The 24,907-nt window shown below is 48.9% G+C and overlaps 1 protein-coding gene across 3 annotated transcripts in view; it reads right to left on the reverse strand.

The window, feature by feature from the left end:
* The window catches only part of ZNF800 (zinc finger protein 800), a 230,245-nt gene that overhangs the window by 20,486 nt on the left and 184,852 nt on the right, over positions 1–24,907 (reverse strand). For all 3 annotated transcript variants that reach the window (XM_078679098.1, XM_078679100.1, XM_078679099.1), the window contains exon 5: positions 22,295–22,435. In XM_078679098.1, coding sequence (XP_078535224.1) covers positions 22,295–22,435 — 141 coding nt within the window. The remainder of the gene's footprint in view (positions 1–22,294; positions 22,436–24,907) is intronic.

Genomic DNA, 24,907 nt, shown 5'->3' on the forward strand with positions numbered 1-24,907 from the left:
GTCAATTATGGGGATTGATCTTGAGGTCTTCCTAGTGGGCTCCTTGAAGTGATAAAGGAAGCATTCCGTTTCCTGAGTTTCCATGGACATATGGAACCTCTTAGCCGCCCGCTCAATGATGTTGTGGAATCCACCGATGTCTGCAGGTGGAGACTCCGAGGCCTGCGGATCCGGAGAGGCTGGAGAATGTGCCACATAATCTTGATCTGCATCCGGGTCCGACTGGTCGTCATCGACTTCACCTTCCTCATGTTCCCTCTCCTCATCGTCAGATGAGGGAGCGTCCTGAATCGGAACCTGTGTCTTCTCAATGACCAGTGGAGTTGGTCTATGGCGAGACGAAGGAGCTGGCGCCTGTGCAGCTGGAGGTGCGGACGCAGAATGTTTCTCCGGGAACCTTTCCTTATAATCCTGTATGAGGAATTGTAGGTCCGAGACAATGGATGCGGGGAGACACCATAGGAGTAACCTGTGCCTGGGGCGGAGGCTGGTCCTGTTGTTGTGGAGGGTCTTCCTCCTCTTCAGGTTCCTCGTCCGTGGTTTGGCATTTCAGGACTAGGTCCGATGGACTAGTAGCCTGCGTAAAGGAGTCCTCGTCCGACTCTTGACCTTGTAGTATACAGGCCGGAGGAAGTTGTTGTATCCTACCGGGCGAGATCTGGTGCGGCGTAATAGGCCGTTTAGTAATTTTCACAGTGACATGGCTCACTTGCGGTGGAAAAGCATCCATGGCGTGGGAGAGGAGTGCAGCCTCCTTCCAGGGTCCTGTCGACGTCGAAAGCGACGGTGCCATGGTAGATATGCTCGTCGACGGTAATTTAGTCGTCGTCGACGGTGGTTGTGACGACGATGTCTTCTTCGACGTCATTTTCGTCGACGGTAAAGTCCCCACCGTCGACGGTGTACTCGTCGTCGACGGCTTTCCCACCGTCGACGAGATGATCCTCGTCGACGAGGTAGACTTCGTCGACGGCGTTGTCCTCGTCGATGGTGTCGTCGTCGACGCCTTCGACGACTGTCTCGTCGTCGACGACGAGATCTTCGTCGTCGATGGAGTGACCGGGATGGTCGACGGCGTAGGTCTACTCACCGACGATGAAGGCGTAGTCCTCGTCGAGGAGGAAGCCGATGAGGCCGTCGTCGTCGACACTGTCGTCGTCGACGTCGAGACGGTTTTCTGTGCTGAATGCACCATCGACGCCGTCGTCGTCGTCGCCGGGACCAGTGGCTGTTTCCCTGGGACAGGCAGGTCCTTGCCAGACACAGATGGCTTGCCCTCTGAGGACTTTTTAGAAGTCTTCATAGGAGGGGTGTCTGTGGGGCTAGGGGAAGAAACCCTTGGCCTCTTCAAGGTAAATTGCGACACTCCAGACACACTCTCACCTTCGGATACCAAGTCATCAGTCTTGGTCTTGAGCCTGTTGAGCCACAACAGAAGTCGACCTTCTCGGTCCTTGAGGGTCTTGTTGGAGAAGGTCCGACATATTTTGCAGTCCTTTGCCTGGTGGTGAGGGTAAAGGCAATATAAACATTTATCATGTTTATCGTCAATGTGAAGTCTTTTCTTGCTACAGGAGGAACAAGCCCGGAAAAGACCTTTCTTCTGACTATCAGACATAACTTTAGAGACTAATAAAAGTTGTTTTTTGAAGAAAAAGAGAAATTCCTGAGGAGAACTCAGGTGGAGACTCCCTAGCACAACGTGCGGTAGAAAATCTGAGAGACTTGGGCTTCTGGCAGGAAGGTTCTAGAAGGAGGTGGTAGCTGATTGGCTGTTGTACTTTATTTGGTCCTTTTTTACAAAAGGACACAGATAGGCCACCAAGGTGGGACCCTTGGGGCCTGCTCTGTTTGGTCCTTCCTACAAAAGGACGTGGATAGGCTACTAAGGTGAGACCTTTGGGCCTATTCTTTTCTATGTATGTCTTAAGGACATTACTTTTTATATACCGGAGGCTCCCGTCTCGACGACGGGGAATGATTCAGGCATGTGAATCTATGAAAGACACCCAAATACTGGATAAACTGCGAAACCACCTTAGGAAGAAATTTAGGGTTAGTGCGCAGCACCACCCTGTTGGAATGAATTTGAATAAATGGCTCTTGTACCGTGAGTGCTTGTAGCTCACTAACACGTCGTAGAGACGTAATGGCGATGAGAAAGGCCACTTTCCATGTTAAGAACTGAATCTCACAGGAATGTAGAAGCTCAAAAGGTGGGCCCATCAACCTGGTGAGGACCACATTGAGGTTCCACGCAGGAACTGGCGGGGTCCTGGGAGGGATGACCCGCTTCAGCCCTTCTAGGAAGGCTTTAACGGCAGGCACCCTGAAAACAGAGAGATGCTGCCTGTTTTGGAGATAAGCCGCTATGGCGGATACTTGTATCCGAATGGAAGCATATGCTAGATTGTATTTGTAAAGATGTAACAAATAGCAGATGATATTAGGAATGGATGCATCTAGCGGGTTGATGTGATGTTCTGTACAGTAAATGTATTTATTTTAAAAATTTCTAAAGCGCACAAATACCTTGCGGTGTCTCGGCACTAGAGTTTGCAGATTGCGGGGGTACCACTGACATCTTACTGATTATAGAGCCAAGTCTTGAGATGTTTTCGAAATGATAGTAGCGAAGAATGGTCTTTGACATAGGAAGGGACCTGATTCCATAATTTTGACGCTGCCACTACAAAACGTCTATCTCCCCATGTTACCTTTTTTGTGCATGGAATTTGGAGCTGTTGGGCCGAAGATGAACGTAGTGTTCGACTGGGTTTGTACACTTTGAATGCTCTTTTGAAGAAATCAGGTCCGTTATTGTTCAAGGCCTTGTGAATAATACACATGGCCTTAAACTTTATCCGGCTTCTTATTGGTAGCCAGTGGAGCTCACGAATTGTGGGAGAGATGGAAGCGTGCTTAGATATACCCATGAGAATCCTTGCAGCAGCATTTTGAATAAGCTGTAGTTTGCTCAAAACTTGCTCCTGTGCGTTAAGCAATAGACCATTGCAGTAGTCAACCTTGGATAACACCAAGGAGGACATTAAGGTTTTACCTGCAGTTGGGGGAAGAAAAGGGAGCAGTTTCTTCACCATTCTTATGACAAATGACAAACCGCTTCCATTTCGCCGCATAGCAAGCTCTGGTAGTGGGCTTTCTTGCCTCCCGGATGATATCCATGCATTCAGGAGGCAAATCAAGGTAGCCAAACTCTAAGACTTCAGGAGCCAGATCGCCAGATTGAGCTGTTGCGGATCTGGATGCTGAATGTCGCCATGGTTCTGCGTCAAGAGCCTGGGTGTGAGGTGCAGCCTTTGATGCGGTACCACGGAGAGTTCTAGAAACGTGGTGTACCATGGTTGGCGTGCCCACGTTGGAGCAACCAGGATGAGTGTCATCGAGTGCTGCTTTAGTTTTCTTGCCACCAGCGGTATGAGAGGTGCTGGGGGAAAAGCGTACGCAAATCTGCCTGACCAGTTCATCCATATCGCATTGCCTTGCGACTGTGGGTGAGGGAACCTGGCGGCAAAGCTTTGGCATTTTGCATTTTCCCTTGTGGCAAACAGGTCTATCTCTGGATGACCCCACTGCTGGAAGTACGGGCGGAGTACTGATGGATGTAACTCCCACTCGTGCATCTGGTGGCTGTACCTGCTGAGCAGATCCGCCATCAGATTATCCTTGCCCGGGAGGTGTTCCGCCATGAGGAAGATGTTCCTCTGAATGGCACACTTCCACATGCTCTGAGCCAGATGAGACAACTGTGGAGTGTGTGTACCTCCCTGCTTCTGTATGTAGTACATGGCCGTCATGTTGTCCGTCCGGATCAACACGACTTTGTTGCACAGATGTACTTTGAAGGACTTGAGTGCCATGAAGATTGCCATCAGTTCTAGGTAGTTGATGTGCATCTTCTGCTGTGTCGTCCATAGTCCCTGCACCGTGTAGTGGAGCACATGAGCTCCCCATCCCTGGAGAGATGCGTCCGTCGTCAGGATAATCTGTGGCACAGGCTCTTGGAACGGTCGGCCCTTGCAAAGGTTGTGTGGATTCCACCAATGCAGAGAGTTGTATGCCCGACCAGTCACCAACACTAGGTCGTTCAACTGTCCTTGAGCCTGAGTCCACTGATGTGCCAAGCATTCTTGGAGCGGACGCATATGCAACCTTGCGTGCGGGACTATGAAGATGTAGGAGGCCATCGTGCCTATCAACTGCATGAACACTCTCGCTGGAAGCGAGTGTTGCGGTCTGAACTTTTGGATCAGTGACTGAATGTTGTCGATCCTCACTGAATTCGGCTGAGCCGTGGCCGCCAAAGTATCTATCGTCGCGCCCAGGTACTGCCGCACATGGGCCGGCTGAAGGTGCGACTTCGGATAGTTCAGTGAGAAGCCCAGACTGTGAAGAAGGTGAATGGTGTGGGACATGTCGGTGGCGCACTGCTGGGCTGACTTTGCCTGAACCAGCCAGTCATCCAGATAAGGGTATACATGGACGTTCTGTCTCCTGAGGTGCGCAGCCACCGTCGCCAGACATTTCGTGAACACTCTGGGGGCTGTGGTCACTCCGAAAGGAAGGACCTTGAATTGATAATGCCGATTCTGAATGGTGAACCGGAGGTATTTCCTGTGGGATGGATGGAGTGGGATGTGAAAATAAGCATCCTTGGGATCCAAGGTTGCGAGGAAGTCTCCCTGATTGAGTAATGGAAGAACCTGCTGCAGTGTTAGCATGTGAAAGTGTTCCGAGAGAATGTACTGGTTTAGGGGTCTTAGGTCCAGAATAGGTCTGAGGGACCCGTCCTTCTTTGGGATTAAGAAGTACAGGGAATACACCCCTGTGCCTTCCTCCTCCACTGGCACGAGCTCTATCGCGCCTTTTTGCAGCATGACAAGAACCTCCTGCTGCAAAAAGTGCAAATGCTCTGTGGACATAGGACGGTGTCTTGGTGGCATGTTGGGTGGAGTGGATGTTAGCTCCAAACAATAGCCGAACTGGATAAGTTTCCTGACCCACCTGTCTGTGGTGATGGATTTCCAGACTGGCAGGAACTGCTGGAGTCTCCCCCCGAGAGGTGTTGGATGGTCGGGGGGGGGGGGCAGTGACAGGGAGTCACTGTTTATTGGGGGCGGAGGAACAGTAGTTGTTGTTGCCCCTGCCTCTGCCCTTGGTGCTGTTGCCGCGGTATCCTCCTCTACTCTGCTTGGTGTAAGAGGATTGCGACCCACCTTTGTTGAATTGTGTTTGCTGTGACATTTGGCCCCTGGAAACACCTCTATTGCCTGAGCGACGAAAAGTGCTCCCCCGAAACTGTTGGGACTGGAGTGCCCCCATGGACTTGGCAGTCTCTGTATCCTTTTTAGGTCTCGTGACCTACAATGCGCGCAAGCGCATTGAGGAGCGAGAATTCAAGTGCTCGAAATCCTCGTCAAACCAAGGGCTTCGTTCCTTGCGGTTTTCTTGAAGTTCACGTGGCCACAGGCACGCGCTTTTGGGCCATAAACTCTGTTCCCCACAGCCTTACATTCATTTCTCCTCCCCCTCCCCAGCCAGCTTCCCCCAGGCCGTAGCAGCACTCCTCCCACACCAGCACCTCCCCTCTCTCTCCCCGCAAACACAGCCTTTACTTTAATTTCTCCTCCCCCTCCCCAGCCATGCCGAATTCTCCTCCCACCTCCCACGGCCGTCCTTTCTGCCCGCACGAGCCTTCTCTTCTCTCTGCTCTCCCCTCAGGCGCCGTGACATACTTCAAAGGCTTATCACTTCACACGGCCGCAGGCCGTGCAACCAGAGCACTTCAGTTGGTGCGCAGCCCCCCTCCCAGCACTGCCTTGTTACTCTCGGCAGCCAACTTTCGTTTCATGGTGGAACAAACCTCACTGATAACTATCGTCTATTGTAGTGAACAACACCAGGTTCAACTTGTGACTTCAGGCGCTACACGCATCTTTGCACGGTGTGTGCACAACCTAACGCCATTTTTTGTAGCTACCTTTACGAGTATCATTGGGTATTACGACCCTGTCTACGTGCCTTGAAGTAGCATCCTGATGGCTTAAGGCGCTTGCTCACAAGTCCGCACTCGATGCACTCTCTTATCTTCTCCTTCCTGCTACCCAGGCTCCGCATTTCACCCATTGAAATAACTTTAGAGCAGCATAAAAGGGTATACAAACAAAGTAATGTAACTAAACAGAACATATATTCTTAACTAAATGTAGCATATACATGGATAATATATGGAACGTATGTAAGCATAACATGCAGAGTGCAGAGTGCAGAGTGCAGAGTGCAGAGTGCAGAGTGCAGAGTGCAGAGTGCAGAGTGCAGAGTGCAGAGTGCAGAGTGCAGAGTGCAGAGTGCAGTTGCAGAGTGCAGAGTGCAGAGTGCAGTTGCAGAGTGCAGTTGCAGAGTGCAGTTGCAGAGTGCAGTTGCAGAGTGCAGTTGCAGAGTGCAGTTGCAGAGTGCAGTTGCAGAGTGCAGTTGCAGAGTGCAGTTGCAGAGTGCAGTTGCAGAGTGCAGTTGCAGAGTGCAGTTGCAGAGTGCAGTTGCAGAGTGCAGTTGCAGAGTGCAGTTGCAGAGTGCAGTTGCAGAGTGCAGTTGCAGAGTGCAGTTGCAGAGTGCAGTTGCAGAGTGCAGTTGCAGAGTGCAGTTGCAGAGTGCAGTTGCAGAGTGCAGTTGCAGAGTGCAGTTGCAGAGTGCAGTTGCAGAGTGCAGTTGCAGAGTGCAGTTGCAGAGTGCAGTTGCAGAGAGAACTCAGCACCACCACCACAGCACCACTCAGCAGCACCACAGCATCACTCAGCACCACCACAGCATCACTCAGCACCACCACAGCATCACTCAGCACCACCACAGCATCACTCAGCACCACCACAGCATCACTCAGCACCACCACAGCATCACTCAGCACCACCACAGCATCACTCAGCACCACAGCATCACTCAGCACCACCACAGCATCACTCAGCACCACCACAGCATCACTCAGCACCACCACAGCACCACCACAGCACCACCACAGCATCACTCAGCACCACCACAGCATCACTCAGCACCACCACAGCATCACTCAGCACCACCACAGCATCACTCAGCACCACCACAGCATCACTCAGCACCACCACAGCATCACTCAGCACCACCACAGCATCACTCAGCACCACCACAGCATCACTCAGCACCACCACAGCATCACTCAGCACCACCACAGCATCACTCAGCACCACCACAGCATCACTCAGCACCACCACAGCATCACTCAGCACCACCACAGCATCACTCAGCACCACCACAGCACCACTCAGCACAACCACAGCACCACTCAGCACAACCACAGCACCACTCAGCGCAATCCCAGCATCACTCCGCGACATCACAGCATCAATCTGTGCAACCATTCAACAACAACTGGTTCAATTATGTTCTCTCAATGTTTCAAGCTTTATTACAAATGTCACAAAAAGATGTTATTTTACTCCTGTTCTTGGATTTTCATCACAATAAAATACACTGAACATAATCTTCACAAACGTTATTTACAAAAGTTTAAGCTATTGCCAATATAAATTACAATCACTTTTATTTAAGTATTAATTATTTTAAAAAATTAAAAGCCGTTGCTATTTGTAATATCAATACATCTAAGTCACGTAAATACAAAACATGTTGCATTACAAATGCTATAGTCGTCACATGTGCGAAAGTTATAACTATTGGCATTGAAAATGACAAAGCTATTAATTTAGCTATTTTCAAAATCAACACATAAATAAACAAATTGTCATTTACAAGACCAATAGCTCAAACTTTCATAATGCGAGACCTATCGCATTGCAAATGCTTGTTTATTTTTTCCAGGGTGGTGTCCACCTCAGAACCAAATAATCGGTCAGGGTTTACCGGCTGGTTAAGGATGGTAGTTTGTATTTCCGGCTTAAACCCGGAGATCCTAAGCCATGCTTGACGTCTCAGCATCACACTGGTGTTAATTGCCCTGGCTGCAGTGTCCGCAACATCTAGTGCACATTTGATGGAAGCGTTCGAGATGAGCTTCCCTTCCTGGATAAGCATCTCCCCTGCCTCCTTGTACTGATCTGGTAGATGTTGCAACAGGGTCTCTAGTGTGTCGTAGTGTGCCCTGTCGTATCTAGCCAAAAGCGCCTGCGTGTTAGAGATACGCCAGAAATTGGCCGCCTGAGCTGCTACTCTCTTTCCTGATGCCTCCAGCACTTTAGATTCTTTGTCTGGGGGAGGAGCTTCACCGGTGGTCTGCGAATTCGCCCTTTTGCGGGCATTAGAAACCACCAGAGTCCAATGGCAACTGGCCTTTGATGTAGGTAGGATCGCCAGGTGCCGGTCTGTATTTTTTCTCAATTCTAGGGTTGACTACCCTTGACCGTGTGGGTTCTTTAAAAATGTCTCTTTAAAAATGTCCGCAGCATGCTTAAGGACCCCCTTCAGCATTGGAAGAGTCTTTACAGTCTTTTCGGCAGTTGAGAAAGTGTCGAAGAGGAAGTCCACCTCCACAGGGTCAGCATGCATTTCAACGTGGTGGTTGGTAGCTGCCCTCTCAATCAAGGCATTGAATGCCGCAGAATACTCAGTGGGAGAGGTCTTGACGCTGTACACCTGAGGGTCATGGCCGGTGTGCTGATCCCCTTGGTCACCTGCCTCCACCCATGAGTCCTGTTGTTCATCAGGCTCTGTGTTGGCAGGAAAATTGTACTCCTCTTCCTGCTCCCCAGCATCCTCTCCCTCAGAGTAGGTGGGTGAGGGTGTTGTAAGTCTTGGAGTCTGGGGAACTATTGGTTCGACCAAGACCGGTGATTCTGGAGCAGGCCTTTAGCGCTTTAGAGAAATTGTGTATGACTCCAAAGGCTGCGATGCCGTGATTTTCCTTTTGTAAAGCATAAGCTTTCCGGTGTCGGCATCGATGAAATGCTCCGACTGCTCCTCTAGTAAGCGTGGTCGATGCTTCAAGCTCCCAGTCGGGTGAGTCGGCTACGACCCCACAGAGTCCTTGGGCACAGACCGTGGTGCGAAGGCCTTCGGCGCCACCTTCGGCGGCAACGTGAAGAGGATCGGCGTCGAAGTCTTTGGCGTCGGGACCGCTTGCTTCTGCGTGGAAGGTGTCTTTGGTTCCGACGCTGAAGCCTTGTCCCTAATTCGCTTGAGGGAGTCCGAGACCTGCTTCGTAAAGGAAGCGGACGGTTTCGTCGACCCGACAGCTGACCTCGGTCCACCCACAGGAGAAGATCCGAGCGTCGATGACTTCGGTCTTTCTGAACGAGGCGTAGGAGCATCCTTCTCAGGGGCGCTACGATCCCTGTCCGTGGCCGCAGACGTCGATGCCGACGGTTTCGGCCCGGCGGCCTTGACTGCTGGCTTCGGGGTCCCAGTCTTCGGCTCGACGCCATTGCCTCACTACGGCTCGACGGCCTTTTTGGACTTCGGCTCGACGGCCTTGCTTGACTCCGAGTCGACGGCCTTCTGTTTTTTCGGCTCGACGACTTTGACCACTTTCGGCACTTTGACCGGGTCGAGAGTTTTCTTCGGCTTCGATGGCCCCGACACCTCGGAAGACGATGGCGTCGATGGGGGAGCAGACGTCTTCGGTTTCGATGTCCCCTCGACCATCTTTGTTGTTGTCGACACCAATGGTTTCAGTTTCGACAATGGCGGCTCCGCCGAAGTGTCCGTAGCCAGGCCGGAAGGCGGGGCCGTGGATGCTGGTATAAGGTCTTGGGTAAGGCCATGTGGCGATCCCTCGACCTGAGCCTTTGTAATCGTTCGAACGGGGCATAGCCCTTCCTCTGGGCTATCTTCCATGGCCCCATAGGCCTCATTGTCGTCTCCTACCTCGTCGACGACTTCTTCCACGTCTTGGCCTTCGACATCCGCGTCGTAGTCATATTAGATGTCCACCATTGGAGGTGAAATCTGCATCTGAACCTCTTGTTCGACTGCTTCTTCGTCGTCGAAGATGTCCACCGGTACCGGGGCCGAGCGCCGGGCCTCGAGGCGCGCCACGCGCTGAAGCCGAATAGTCTTCTACGAACGAAACCTGGAACAGGCCATACAGCTGGCTTCGTCGTGGTCCGGCGACAGGCACTTGTTGCACACTGGATGGACGTCAATGTGGGGATACTTCGATCCACACACGGGACAGTTCTTGAACGGACTCCGTTCCATGCCGTCGAAAGTCTTGCTGCGTCGACTGGGCCTCGATCCCGAAGAGTCACACGACTCCTTGGATATCCGACTCGGACTGAGTTGGAACTGAACCGGGCACCGAACGCAAACAATACCGACGGTTCGAACAAGGCCGACGGGCCTCGAAAAAGTTGATTCCGAACTGGAGATCACGAAATTACATCCGAACCCAATGGCGGAAAAAAACAATCTGAGGATGGAGTCGATGCCCATGCGCACTGTAGTCCAGGGAGGAGCCACCTATCTCGTGATACTTCGAAGACTCTTCCAGGACAACAATGTGCAATCATCCGGACCCAACACTAGGCGGCGATCTATGCTATAGATATGAATTCAGCAGCCCACATGCCTCGAACACATGGTGACCGCTCAGGCAACCCAAAAACACCAGTATGACTGAGGAACCAAGGTGCGGTCCTTTGTCCCCGGGGACCTAGTACTGCTACTCATACCATCCTCCGACCACAAGTTGCTAGGCCAGTGGCAGGGGCCGTTCCCCGTCCTAAGACAAGTGACTTCGGTCACGTACGAAGTCGAGCTGGACTCCAACCGCAATCCCACCCAAATATACTACGTAAACCTCCTGAAGAAATGGGAGGGACCCCGGCCTGTCCTAGCCGGCACACAGGGCCAGAAACCCCTGCCATTTGAGTGTTGTCTGGACCCTGATTTGCCCGAAAGCAACTAACAAGACCTAAGAAAAGCCTTATCCCCAATACAGGCGGTCTTTTCCTCCCTACCAGGGCACACAACTATCATTGAGCATGCCATCCACACGGAACCCGGAAAAACCGTGAGACAACGGCCCTATCGGGTCCCTGAAGCACGCCGGACTGTTATCAGAGAAGAGACTAACCAGATGTTGCGAATGGGCATCATAGAACCATCTATCAGCAGCTGGAACTCGCCCATTGACCTGGTCCCCAAACCTGATGGCTCCACGAGATTCTGCATAGACTTTCGGGAGGTTAACAAAGTCTCTAGTTTCGATACCTATCCTTTACAGAGGGTAGATGAGATGGTGGAACGTATAGGCAAAGCCAGGTATATCAGCACCCTGGATCTCTGCAAGGGCTACTGGCAGATACCCCTGAAAAAGGAAGACAAGAAAAAAACTGCGTTCTCCACGCCGGATGGCCTGTTTCAGTTCAGGGTAATGCCCTTCGGGCTTCATGGGGCCCCTGCGACGTTTCAGAGGGCCATGGACATAGTTCTACAACCACATGCCCGATACGCAGGAACCTACCTGGATGACAGCGTCATCTATAGCGATGATTGGCAAGAGCATTTGTCCGAGCTGAAACAAGTCGTAACGTCCCTTGGAAAACACGGGTTTACCATCAACCAAACCAAAACCACTCTCGCTGCCCAAACCGTAAAATACCTGGGTTATCTGCTTGGTGAGGGTGTTATCAGACCTCAAGATAACAAAATAAACCATCCAGGCCATTCCATTCCCACAAACAAGGTAAGACCTCCGTTCCTTCCTCGATATATTAGGCTATTATACGAGGTTCATCCCTAACTTCTCCCAAACCGCCATCCCATTGACAGACCTACTAAAGAAAAGCACAAGAACAGAAGCAGTACTACAACAACCCACTCCCCTGTTGTTGCAAGCCTTTCACAGACTCAAGAAGGCCCTTGTTTCCGAACCAGTACCAATCAGCCCCGATTACACACAACCATTCATCCTACAAACTGATGCCTCAGACCAGGGTTTGGGGGCGGTCCTATCCCAGAAAGACCAGACAGGGATGGAAAGGCCCATCCTCTACCTGAGCAGAAAGCTCTTCCCTCGGGAAATGAACTACGCAGTAGTTGAAAAGGAGGCCCTGGGCATTAAATGGGCAGTAGAAAGTCTTCGGTATTACCTGGAGGGTCGGGAATTTATCCTGTACATGGATCATGCTCCATTGGAATGGATGGCCCGAAACAGGGGCCACAACGACCGAGTGCTTCGGTGGTTCCTATCCCTGCAACCCTATAGATTCAAAACATTGCACCGAAAAGGGGCGGAACAGGGCAATGCGGACTATCTCTCCCGCCATCCCCCACCTACCACCCCCACAAGAAAGACAGCTAGGAAAAGGGGATGTGGAAGGGGAGCGCCTCTCACCTCAACAGGGCGGCGTCCGAGCAGGGATTCCATGGCCTCTGATCCCGTCCCTCCCGCATCCCTGACGACCAGGACTCCTCCTCTCTCTCTTTCCCTACAGGAAGCAGTGCAACCAGTGGGGTCGCGCAACGAACCGGAAGCGATCTCCTGTGACCCCGGAAGTCCCGCCCCATCACCGGCCCGACATACAGAAAAGCAGACGACGAAGAGAGGAGAGCGTTCAAGGCGGCAGACTCGTGGCAGGAGACAGCGTGCGGAGAACCTGAGGCGGAGAGTGGAAGGATTGCGAGGAGTGGAGACGAAGAGGAGGACGACGTCTGGACCGAAGATTGGTGGAGTCCTCAGGAGGTTGCTGGAGAGTGGCCGCAACTCGCTGGAGAGTTGCGGCGGGGCACGTGAGTACACTTATCTTTTCTCCGTGTCTCCCTGTACATAGTTGTAGAATAGCTGTACATAGTATCTCCCACTGATAGACCACATCTGCACTGTATATAATTCTTAGCCATTTCACTTCACCTAGTCCTGTGTAACATAGCCCCTACACTCCACCCTCACCTCAGCATGCTCTTCCCCTTCCGCTCTCTTTTCCCCCTTCTCTGAGCCTTCCCTTACCGTCCTCGCCCTCACGTTCTCTTTGGCCCCATCACACCCCGGGTGTTGGCGATAGTACTCAGACGGTCCAACACAAAAAGGACTAACCGCCCTGTTCTCTCTCTCATTCCCCCTCCGAGGCGAAACCGGATCCCGTCCGTGGACCAGAAGCCAACCCGAAGACCTCCTCATCCAGACGGCCAGCCCAGTGGAGAGCAACCTTATTCCACCTGCGTCCAGAGAAAAGACTTCAGGGCAACCAGTCTCACCTCCTTACAATCCCTCTTACCTACCCTGGTACAGAACAAAAAAAAGCTCAAAATAGCGCAATACATCCCGCCTCCACGCCTATTATTCTGGTCCGCCCATACCCCTACTTCACAGGGAGTTACGTGTTGGCGTGCTCTTACCCCAACCTTTGAAATGGTTTCCTATGTACCCTCCTCTATAGAAGCCTCAAGAGGAAGAGGGTTGTGTGTTGGACTTGTATGATGAAGCATTAGGGTCTGAGGACGTAGTTTTGGACCCACCCCTATAAAATGAGCAGCGAAAGGAGCATCTGCTTGATGACGACTGAAGTGCTCCCATGGATTTTCCCACATCAGTGTCTTTTCTCATCTTTTCTAAAACCTTATCAACTTGAGGTTCGAAAAGATGCTGTTTGTCAAAGAGGGTATTAAAAAAGATTGCTGGGCATCTGGTTTAAGACTTGAAATCCTAAGCCAGGCATGTCGACATAAAAGAATACTGGTGTTAACTTCTCTTGCTGCAGTTTCAGCAGCATCTACAGAAGAATTAGATATAAGATTTCCTTCTTGGATTAGCTCTTGTGCCTTTTTCTTGTGCTCTTCTGGGAGATATTGAAGTAGGACTTCAATCGCGTCTCAGTGTGCCAGGTCATAGCTAGCTAGTAGGCACTGCGTGTTGGCAAAGCACCAGTTGTTAGTGGCTTGAGCAGCCACTCTTACCAGATGTGCGAATTAATTTAGACTCTTTATCCGGGGGAGGTGCATCCCCAGACGTCTGCGAGTTTGCTCTCTTGCAAGCATTAGAAACTACCATAGAGTCTAAAGGTAGCGGCCCTCTAATAAAAACAGGATCGGATGGTGATGGTTTGTATTTCTTGTCAATCCTGGGTGTTAAAATAAGGGCACAAACAGGGTCCTTAACCGCATGCGTGCGGGCGGAATTCCGCCCGTACGCTGGGTTTTTAAAAATCGCATGTTACGTGACGAGCTGGGCTCGTCATGAGCGTGCGAGGAGGCTACGCCATGACGAGCCCAGCTCGTCATGAGCGTCGAAGGGGTTAAAATCTCATCTGCATGCCTCATCATGCCTTTCAACATTTGGAGACTGACTAGTCCTATGTGAAGAACCTATTGTCCCAAATAAAAAGTTGTCATCTAAAGCCTCTTTGTGCAGTGTAACTCCAAGATCAGCTGCTGTCCTTGAAATCCGCTCTTGATAAGATAAGTTATCCTCTGGAGGTGATGGTTTTGTAGGGTATAAATCTGGAGCATTATCCACGGGTGGATTAATATTAGAATTGTCCCATGGATCTGTTGGTAAAGGAACATTGTCATCATCATTTCCTAAATCATGCTGTGTATGAGGAGACCCCTATGGTGTTATATGTAGTAGATCTGAGCCTGGCAGTTGTGGTAATGGTGAAGAGGTTGGAGGGGATGGCTAAGTAGGGTGGATAGGACTTGTTGCAATGCCCTCCTTCTTAAGAGGCATCTTATACTCTGTGTCCTCTGAACTAACTTTACTTTTTGAAGGAGTTTTAGCTAAAACGCGTCCACTATCTGGGTTGATGTAGAGCTCCCTGTTTCGGGTCAAATCTGTTCTTCAGGACATCTATGATCGGTTCCGGGGGATCTGGGAGATCTTCTTTTGATTTAGGCGCTAAAGGGTTCGGTGCCAAACCGAGCTAGTCCTTCGAAGCTGAAGGTTTCGGATCCGAACCAGACTTTTCTTTCGGAGTGGAATGTTTCAGTTCAGAAGACTGTCTTGACTCGTTCCGGAGCCAGAAGGCTTGACTACTTGTTTTGGTGCCGGGCCCGAGCATCGTCTCGGTGCCTGCCAAGGTCCGAAGGCAGAGGTGGTGACGAAGCCTTATGTTTAGTGGAAGAGAGTTTATGGGGTATGCGCACTTTAGTACTCACGGCACCCTGTCCTGCTGGAACGTCCAGTCAATTTCTAAGTCAAACTCAGATTCTGGGACTGAGAAGGATCCCACTTCTTCCTCAGCTGTCGCTTTTCCTTGTTCTGATTCACCTCCGGAAAATGTTGAATGCAGTAGCGCTGCATTTCTCGTTGTCGAGCCAGATGACCGCAAAGAATCTTTCGATCGAAATGACCGACAAGCCTCACAATCTTCTATCAAGAGGCACAAGTTGCAGACTTGGTGTAGGTCGATACAAGGGCACTTGGAACGGACTCTGTGCCACTCCATCAGCAGAAAGCTGGACCCAAAGGCCGCCCACAATGTTTGCGACCAAAGATGGAGACTTTCCCGATCAAATCAATATGCGGGGAGAGGGAAACGCGTACAAAAACAATATCGTCAAGGGTACAGTGGGTTGCGCACCGTGGGGAACCCGAAGGACTCTTTTGAACTGGAGCGCAGCAACACAAGTCCAAACCCGATGGCTGAAAGAAAACAACGGAGTCGATGCCCATGCGCACTATCACTGAAAGGAGAAGACACTTTACCTTGTGACTGGAAAAGACTTCTACGAAGAAAAACAACCTGCAAACATCGGCAACCAACACTAGATGGAAGGAGTATGCAAAGCATGTGTATCTACAGCACATATGCCTCGAACGGTTGTATGTTTAAACAACTACTACCGGAACCACGACTTCCTTAACCACGATTGCCTAACCACGATTTATCTTAACCACTACCTTTTTTTAGCACTACTTCCTTAACCACGAAATGTTATATCTCGTTTTTGCCCATTAGATGGCACTATTGTAATTATAATACTTCTTGCGTGAACCTTTTTTTTTTTACAAAAACGGATCTAAATGTATTATTTTATTATTCTTTTACAACGCATACCATTATCTCTTTTTTTTTATTTATCATTTTGTTGTGGGGGGAGACCCCCCACCCCCCCTTTTATCCCTTAATTCTTTGGAGTGATTTTTTACAGGTGCAGAGTGTAGTGGAGAGACTCGTGGTTTAGGGAAGTCGTGCTTAATGAAATTCGTGGTTTTTGTAAGTCGTGGTTCCGGCTTCGTTGTTCAGGTAAGTCGTTGTACAATCTTCGTTGTTAAGGATGTTTCCCGCCTCGAACACTGTTTTTCACAAAGCTACAAGGCATATTTTATAAGCAACTTACACACAGGCAGCCTACTGTGGTGAGGGATGTTAAACGGTTTAATCCAGATTGCAAAAAATGCAAAAAATGAGACGAAGGGCGGCTATCAAAGGCCATGCATGGGGAGAGTAAAGAGGCTAGGGGAGAGTAAAGAGGCTAGGGGAAATAATACATTTGCTATAGCTAATGGCAAAAAAACTGGGATGATAAAATCAGGCCATATTTACTTCTTGCTATTAATCTGAAGGACAACAGATCTTTTTTGCCCATTCTGTCCCATTGTAGCAGAGATGACCGTAGTGCATCACCATCATATTCAGCCTGAGAAGTGGGTTTCTCATTTTCATGAGCTGTATGCTCCAGAGGTCCTTGTTCTCAACAGCGATACCCTTCCAAGCACTATGACCGAAATCTTCATATATGCAATGGAGTAGCACCGGAGACTTCAAATACAGACCTTGTGCACTTTACTTCAGAAGACACTGCTGAGGCAATTCACTCTCTAAAGCCAGCCAAACCACCATTTCAGGTGAATCTCATGTGACAATCTCATTTCCAACGCTGTAGCAGGACGATGTGGGGGATCCCGGACACTTGGAGGGGTGCTGAAATGATCCATGTGTATAAAAAGGGTGACCCATATACTCCTTCAAATTATAGGCCTATAAGCCTTAGGCCTATAAGCCTATCCAATCACCTCACGGACCCCCTCCCTGCTAACGCTGTAAAGGACTTTATCCCTCTGCTCCTCCCACTCTGGACTAAAATTATCAACAGCTCACTTGAACAAGGGACCATCCCTGACTCCCTCAAAGTAGGACAAGTCACGCCTTTACTAAAGAAACCAACAGCCGGCCCCTCTGATTTAAACAACTACCGTCCCATTACCAATATCACCACTCTCGCAAAATTGTTGGAAAAATGCGCACAACTACAATTGACTAAACACATTGACCAGTTTGGCCTCCTCAATCTTCATCAATCAGGCTTCCGAGCGGGGCACAGCACTGAAACGGCTATGACTCATATAATTGACGACGCCCTTCAAATGCTAGATCAAAATGATACCTGTCTCCTCATCCTTCTTGATCTCTCTTCAGCTTTTGACACCGTTAAGCATGAGAAATTACTCGAACTACTAAACACAAGAATGGGTCTATCTGGGACAGTCCTCAAATGGTTCACTTCATTTCTACACAACAGGTCGCAGAAATTCAAGAGTAACAACCTGATGTCCTCGCCTATACCCGTTTCGTTCGGCGTCCCACAAGGTTCCTCCCTATCCCCAACTTTGTTCAACCTAGTCATGGAACCCCTCACCTCCTTGTTACAAGAGTCCAATATACACTTTCACATGTACGCTGATGATACCCAACTATATCTCAAATTACAATCCCCCAAAGACATTTTGCTCCTGAACTCAACGATCAGAAGCACCCAATCCTGGCTTGCCGATGATCATCTCAAACTCCATGCTCTGAAAACAGAGTTCCTTCTTATCTCACCTCCCGCCAAGATCTCTACCACACAACTCTGGCTTAAAGACCTAACTGCACTCAATGTCCAACCCACCATCGTAGACTCAGCAAAATCCTTAGGCATTACACTTGACACCAATCTCAACATGTAGCAACATATCAGCAAGGCAACTAAGGGAGCGAACTACCAAATCAATACCCTGAGGAAACTTAAACCCTTCCTCCCTGCCAATGACTTCCGAACTGCAGTACAAGCACTAGTCATCCCTCGAATAGAATATGGCAGCATAGCCCTCTGCGGACTCCCCCTAACTACTACTGCTCCACTAAGAGCTTCTCTAAACGCTGCAGCGAGACTCATCACTGGTTCGAAAAAACACTCACATATCTCCCCTGACTTTAAAAACCTGAACTGGCTGCCTTTCGAAGCCAGAATACATCTGAAAATCGCCTGCATGACGCACAAAGCTGTCCACATGAGCTCACCAAGCTATCTCACTCAGAAGCGGACAATCTCTGGAGGCTCTAGAAACACCAGAGGCACAAACAATCTTCTGCTGAAGCCTCGAAGATTGCGGAAGGAAAAAACTTATAAACGCTCCTTCTCAGGAATGGCACCCAGGATCTGGAACTCACTCCCCCCTGAAACGAGGCTTATCTCCTCCACTACACTGTTTAATTATTATTATATTTGGTTTTGTAGAGCGCTCAGCTACCCATAGGTTTCCCGGCGCTGAAGATCAATCTAGACAGAGGAGAGGGCAGAGGGAGGAAGCTTACATATTGAATAGCCAGTGTTTCACTTGTTTACGGAATTTGAGATAATTGGGTTCTTTTCGTGACTGAATGGGGAGAGAGTTCCAGAGTGCTGGGGCTAGCCAGGCAAATGAACGGCCTCCCATTCTAGCTTTTTTAATTCTAGGCACTGAGAAAAGGTGTTGATTAGATGAGCGTAGAGTGCGGGGGGGGACAGTGATGATGGACCAAGGAGGTGAGATATGGTGGGGAAAGAAAGAAGTAAAAGCTATCCTCATGGCTAAATACACCTGAAGGGCTATTCTGAATTTTGTTAAGACTCCGCACTGTCTGTACTCCCTGTTCGACCCCGTGGCTTATTTGTTTTATATGTATTTATGATTTATGTGATTTATGTGATTTTCTTGGCTACCACGTGTTGGTACTACTAGCATTTTTACTTACCTGTTTGACTATGTTCCCTCATGCTCCCCTTTTCTATGTGAAGCGCTCTGATATCTGTAAAGATCTTGTTCGCGCTATACAAAACGTTCAAAATAAATAAATAAATGGGACAACTCGCAGAAAAGTTTCACTATGCAGGTCCTGGGTAAACTATTAATTTGGGTCAACAATAAACATGTTTTGTCTCCACTCCCAAGTCGAGTTTTAACCAAAGACCAGTACTTCTGATCAGGTATTCACATTGGCTCTTCTTTATCAGAAATACGCTTTGCTACTTAAGAAAAAATGGTATGTGGCACTTGCCCACTTCAGAGACACTTTTAATCTCATCCCCGGGGGGAAATGATGGTGTCTCTTACTTAAAATGGCTGTACCTGGGAACTTGTTCAACCTTCTTGCTAAACTGCAGATGGAAAACTATGCTCCTGTCCGTTGGGGCAGCAAAGGGGAATGGACAGATCACATTCCCATTTGGTGAGGTGTACGCCAAGGGTGGGTCCTTGCTCCCACTTTATTCATCTTCTATATTAACTCCTTCGCTGCGGCGGCTATTCCGCCGCCGCGCTAAGGGGGCGGGGCGGCCGCATGCTGGTGACGGAACCGCTCCGTCACCAGCCACGGTTGAGCTATGCTGATGACGGAGCGGTTCCGTCATGGCCCGCCCCGCTCAATAGAACGCTCAGTGCAGGCGCGGAATCCGCGCCACGCAGGCGTGCCGAGCGGGCCATGACGGAACCGCTCCGTCATCAGCACAGAGCAACCACAGCTGATGCATCGAAGGAGTTAAAAGTGTGGTACAGTTACTTTCAGACTGCCAAAACGATTTGCCGGTCTTAAACAACAAAAATATACCAATCTGTCTTATTTGCTTTCGATAGTCTCCTCATCTCTAAAACACCAATGGGGTATTAGTTAATAAATTTCGGGAATTCGGCAAAACTAGAGCCTTAGAATTAAATTAAACTAATAACAAGTATATGGTGTTTGGATTAGGGACTGTTAGAAGTTGTGCAGTGAGAGTAGGACAAGAATCCCTAGGAAAGAGTCCATAATACAGACTACCTAGCAGTCAGGATTACTGACAAACGTAGGTGGGAACGCCAACTCAGTAGAGGCTCACTCCTTATTCAGCCTGGATCCCAGGCTATTCTGCAGCTGCACAAAAAAACATATGCTCCCAGTTGGTGTCTCCTGCACTGGAAGTTTACTGCACGAAGGCCCAGAGTGCTGCAACCTCCGCCACAGAGGTTTGGGGGTATGCGAACACTGCGGAAAACATCTTCGAGAGATCACTGCTAGCTTGTCTGGTCAGGACCCCTTTAAACTCGCTCTTTTTTTTTTTTTTAACTTGTGCATGAACCGAACCTCAAGCCTGATATCACTGAAATCTCTAGTGTGCTGGGTTCGCTTGAGGACTACACCAGAACCTAAGGTAAACAGGGAGTCTTTCAGGGAAGAAGTGTTTTTAAACAATATTATGCAAGTTCCCAGATTGAAATACGTGTTTAATTGGTTTTTGAAGCCTGGCCTTCTAAGATTCTGACATGATCCTAACACAATCGGCAAATCAGAAGTATAAAAACATGTTATTGGGCCTATGTCCATGAACAATGTATTGCGTGACAGGCCAACACGTGGCTAACCAACACATTTTGGGAATTTAAGGTTACTCCTTTATTTGATCTTTATCTGGACAACATCACCACTCCATTTGCTAAGAGCCTTATTAAGAGTCCAGCAGTCCATAGAACCGCCGTACTCGCGGTGGTTGTCCGACCACCGCCACACTGTGGGCCTGTCTGCAGTATTATGAGTGGGGCATTCCGACCGTCACAGGAACGCTGCATCTGCTGGGGATCCAGGATCCCGCAGCGGTCGCGCTGCAGACAGGAGCAGAAATAAGCTGGTAGTGCTGCCGAGGCACCTCTAAATCAAATCATGTGCTCGAAGCTCACTGTAAGCAGAGAATATGTCCTGCAACAGACAGCACAGTTGCGGTCTAGTAGCAGAGAGCTAAAAAGACACTGACATACATTGCAATTTGAGGCTCTCAACCCATTAAGTACAAAAGTGTTATACACCCAAGTAATAAAGAGTTATGTCATTTTTCATGCTGCACCTACGCATTAAAATGAGTTTTATAAAAGCACAAACGATTTGTTAATGGCATCAATGTTTTGCTAAATAATCACACCAGTAAAATAACAAAACGAACGCCGAAGTGGGTTCCAAGAAACCAGCTGATTTATGAGTATTGAACATAGCATTTTTTATATTATTTTACACTTTGATATAGTGCAAACATTTTATTTACAAAAATATTATGCTCAAAAGTTGTATGCACAGAAAAGTTAAAACGAAAAAAAGTTTTTATAAAATAAGCTAGTTTAAAAAAAAAGAAACAATAGAATGAAAGTGTAAAGAAATCATGTAATTCAAATGGATTTTCAATAAGAAACGTATTGTGGGGTAACTGGTACTAAAATGCACTGAATGCAGTTTGGTAGTATGTTGTCCATATCCGTAACACCATGTGACTGACTGCTCCAAACAAAGGGAGGGGAGCAATGGAGCTCAGTGTGTGAGCAAGGCAGGGAGGGGATCCCGTCGAAACGTGTGACAGCAAGCTAGAAAAGAAATGCTATAATCTCATCTATTTTGTGATAGAAGGCCAATTTTTACTTTTAACTATTTGAAATGATTGGGTATGGTAAAGGCATACCTTAACACACAGAATAGTAGAAAGCTGTACATTCCAAACAAAAAAAACACATGTTGAATCAAAGAAACGGTCTTTAAGAATAAATATGCAGCACTTTCCATGTATACAATTTTTGTTTATGAGAAATTGCAATTTTTTTATAGTGTGGCTGAGAAGGATTACATATCCAGAATGGTCAACGGAATAACGCCTTTCATTGGTCTGGCTGGGAAATTGGAAGCAAAACGTTTCCACAATGTACAGAAGCGTAAATTAAAAAATAAGTTAACAGTTGCTCTCTAATAAACAAAATCTAGTTTTGCCGTAAAGGAGTTGGTAAAGCATCATGTTTTTCTAAATGTTGCTAGAAAACATGTATTCCAACCTACAATAAATCCTACCACTTCATTCAAATCAGATCTACAATGTCCAAAATTGGTGACTTGCATTCATGCTAAAATGATAATCACAAGTGAAACCTAATTCAAACTCAAAAGAAAATTTGAATGACTTGGTTTACATTGCGAACACCCAGTCTAATTTCCTGACGTTTTTTAAAAACACAATGCAGGTTAAAATACACTTGCTTTTGCCTTATGATAAGTTAGTATAACTTGAAGTCAAATATTTTCAACAGAAAATCTATTACCATCCATGCTGAACCTGGAAAGGCAGTAGTACTGCTTGTGAGTAATTAAATTCGGTAATCCTCTGAACAGACTGCGGCATGATCTGCACTCAAAGATGGTGTCCACTTCCTTTAACAATATATGTTTCAGTTGTTTTGTCCCTGAAACACAAAAACGGTATAATTTTTAATCGAGGAATTGGATACAAAAACAAATACTAAAGTCAGTGGTCCACAAAGCAAGAGGAGTATGTTCGATAACATAAAACACTCAGAAGTAGACCGAAGTAGACCTAAATAGAATGGCCATACTTTTTTTTATTTTTATTTTTATTATTTTAGTCAGCAAACAACCAGATCTCTTCCTTTACATACTACATTTCAGCATAATTCCGGATACAACAGTAATTCAGTAGTACATTAATTCATAACCAATTAGCCAGAGGAGACCAAAGTTTCTGCCCAAATAGCTTTTTCCTAATTCCTTTTGCTTTATACGCAGCAGTCTCTAAATAAAATATGGTTGAAAGCTTTGTATCGCCAGCAAGTGCCGCCGCGCCCCCTGGAGACCACGCCCCCCGCCCGGCCAGGTGCCAAAAGCCAGCGCTATCGGCAACCAAGCGGGACAGCATACCTGTGGGCGACGACGTGTGGGATTGTGACTCCCGACCAAGCTTGCTCTTCTCCCCTTCTCAGGGGCTACCGCTGACTGCCTGACTGCCTTCACCGCTCGCCGCATCCGCTCCGCTGGTGCCGCTTCGTGCAGTCAGCGAGGGGCAGCTTGGTGTTCCTGTGGGTGAGGAGCTGCTGACGTCCGGGAGTGGCGAGGAGGCGGAGCAAGCGGAGCTGGGTCAGTAATTCCAACTACACTGACCAGAAGGCTCAGCGTATCGCCAGCAAGTGCCGCCGCGCCCCCTGGAGACCACGCCCCCCACCCGCAACGCCCCCTCATTAAGGCTTGGCAGTCGCGCAGCGGGACGCGAGCGGGACGCCGAGCGAAGCCCGGGCAAAGGGCGGGCAGTCTGTGGCAGTCAGGGGCTGACAGAGGCTGGGTCACGTCCCTAACATCGTGCCTGTGGACCTGGTAGGTTGCGTGACTGTGACAGAGGGAGTATACCCTACTATGTCTACCCGTTCTGGGAAATTGCTCAGATGTGGGGGAGAGGGAGGAGCGGCTGGGAGTTCTACAATTGGATCTATGGACCGTTTCATAACCAGAGTAGCAGCGGTCATTGAGAAGGAGATTGTGATGACCGAACGCCGCCTCTCTGAGGTCTACCTACCAGCTAGACGCTCCTCCCTTGGTGTTGTGGCCCAGGCCTTGTCCCCAACTTCTGTACGGGTCCCATCTCTCCACCCCTCAGATGCCCCAGAGCAGCCTCGGTTGTCGGCAATAGGAGCAAGTGTAGATAGACTGGAGAATCTTGCTGCTCTTTTGCCAGTGGAGGTTGGTATCGAGACGGCAGGGGAAATGAACTCTCAACCTCCATTGTGCCCCGCCATCGGACAGACTACACCACCGTTACATCAGGCTCCTCCTATGGAGCCGCGATAGCCCGGCCTGTCCCAAGGCACCACAAAACAGGCGAAAAGGAAAAGGGCTGTGAGCTCCCGCAAAGGTAGTCACGCCACACTCTACAAGCGTCCAAGGAAGCAAGGGCAAAGGGGGCTCGGGTCAAAGGTTGAAAATGTCCTAGTACCAGCTCACAATGGTAGGGCAGGGGACCCTCCCATTGCGGGAACTACTTCTGATACCTTGCTTGTACATCCTAATGCCCATGATAGGGTAGCCGTCCCCCTAGAACCGGATTCCCTCAAATTAATAACGGATCTGTTTAAAAAGTTATTGGACCCGTTGATGGACCAACTCAAGGGTTTGGGGGCGAGACTGGACAAATTTGAACAATCCTCCCTTGACAATTTTTTCTCACTCAAGACCCTTATTAAACACCAGCCTAGAGTGAGTGAGGATATCACGGGAAGGAACATGGGAAAAGGAGTGTCTGCAGTTCCTGTCCCTGTGCAGGTTGTACCAACGTCGACTCCTCTCCCTGAGGTAGCACTCTGCAGGGATTTATCTCTAGCCCCCCTGGTCCCTCCCACTTCTAAGCCAGGACCTGCCCCTCAGACTTCTTATACAAAAACAAATCCCCTCGTGGTCTCCAAAAACCAGCACAAGAAACCACCTCAGGTAAAGACACCGGCCGGTGCGGCCTTGGTTAGGACCAGCCAAGATGCCCAGTCGAGGGTCAATGACAAGGGGGTCTGGGTAGCACTACTAGCTAAGGTCGCCAGAAGCAATCTGGCGTCTGACTCCAATGTAGTTGCTCCCCCAAAGGCCACCCCTCGGAGCCCTCCGACTAATCTTCCCCCTGATTGTCATCCCTACGTAGTAGTGCTTGTCAATGTCCCACCACTGAAGGCTAATCAGATTGAGACTCACCAGGCACTAAAAAACAAGAGTCTCCACTGGTTAAAAACAAACAAACCACTTCCAATAGGTGTGGATGGATTAATTCTCAGTGTCCGCAGGGTAGGTTGGGTGAGACAGGGCAAGAAGCGACTGGAGGGTGACTGTATCATCATTAATTTTCAGGATAATAGAGTGGCAAAGATAATTTGTGGCCAAAACCA

Source organism: Lissotriton helveticus, chromosome 1_1 (assembly GCF_964261635.1).
Source record: "Lissotriton helveticus chromosome 1_1, aLisHel1.1, whole genome shotgun sequence".
In the NCBI taxonomy this organism is placed as follows: domain Eukaryota; kingdom Metazoa; phylum Chordata; class Amphibia; order Caudata; family Salamandridae; genus Lissotriton; species Lissotriton helveticus.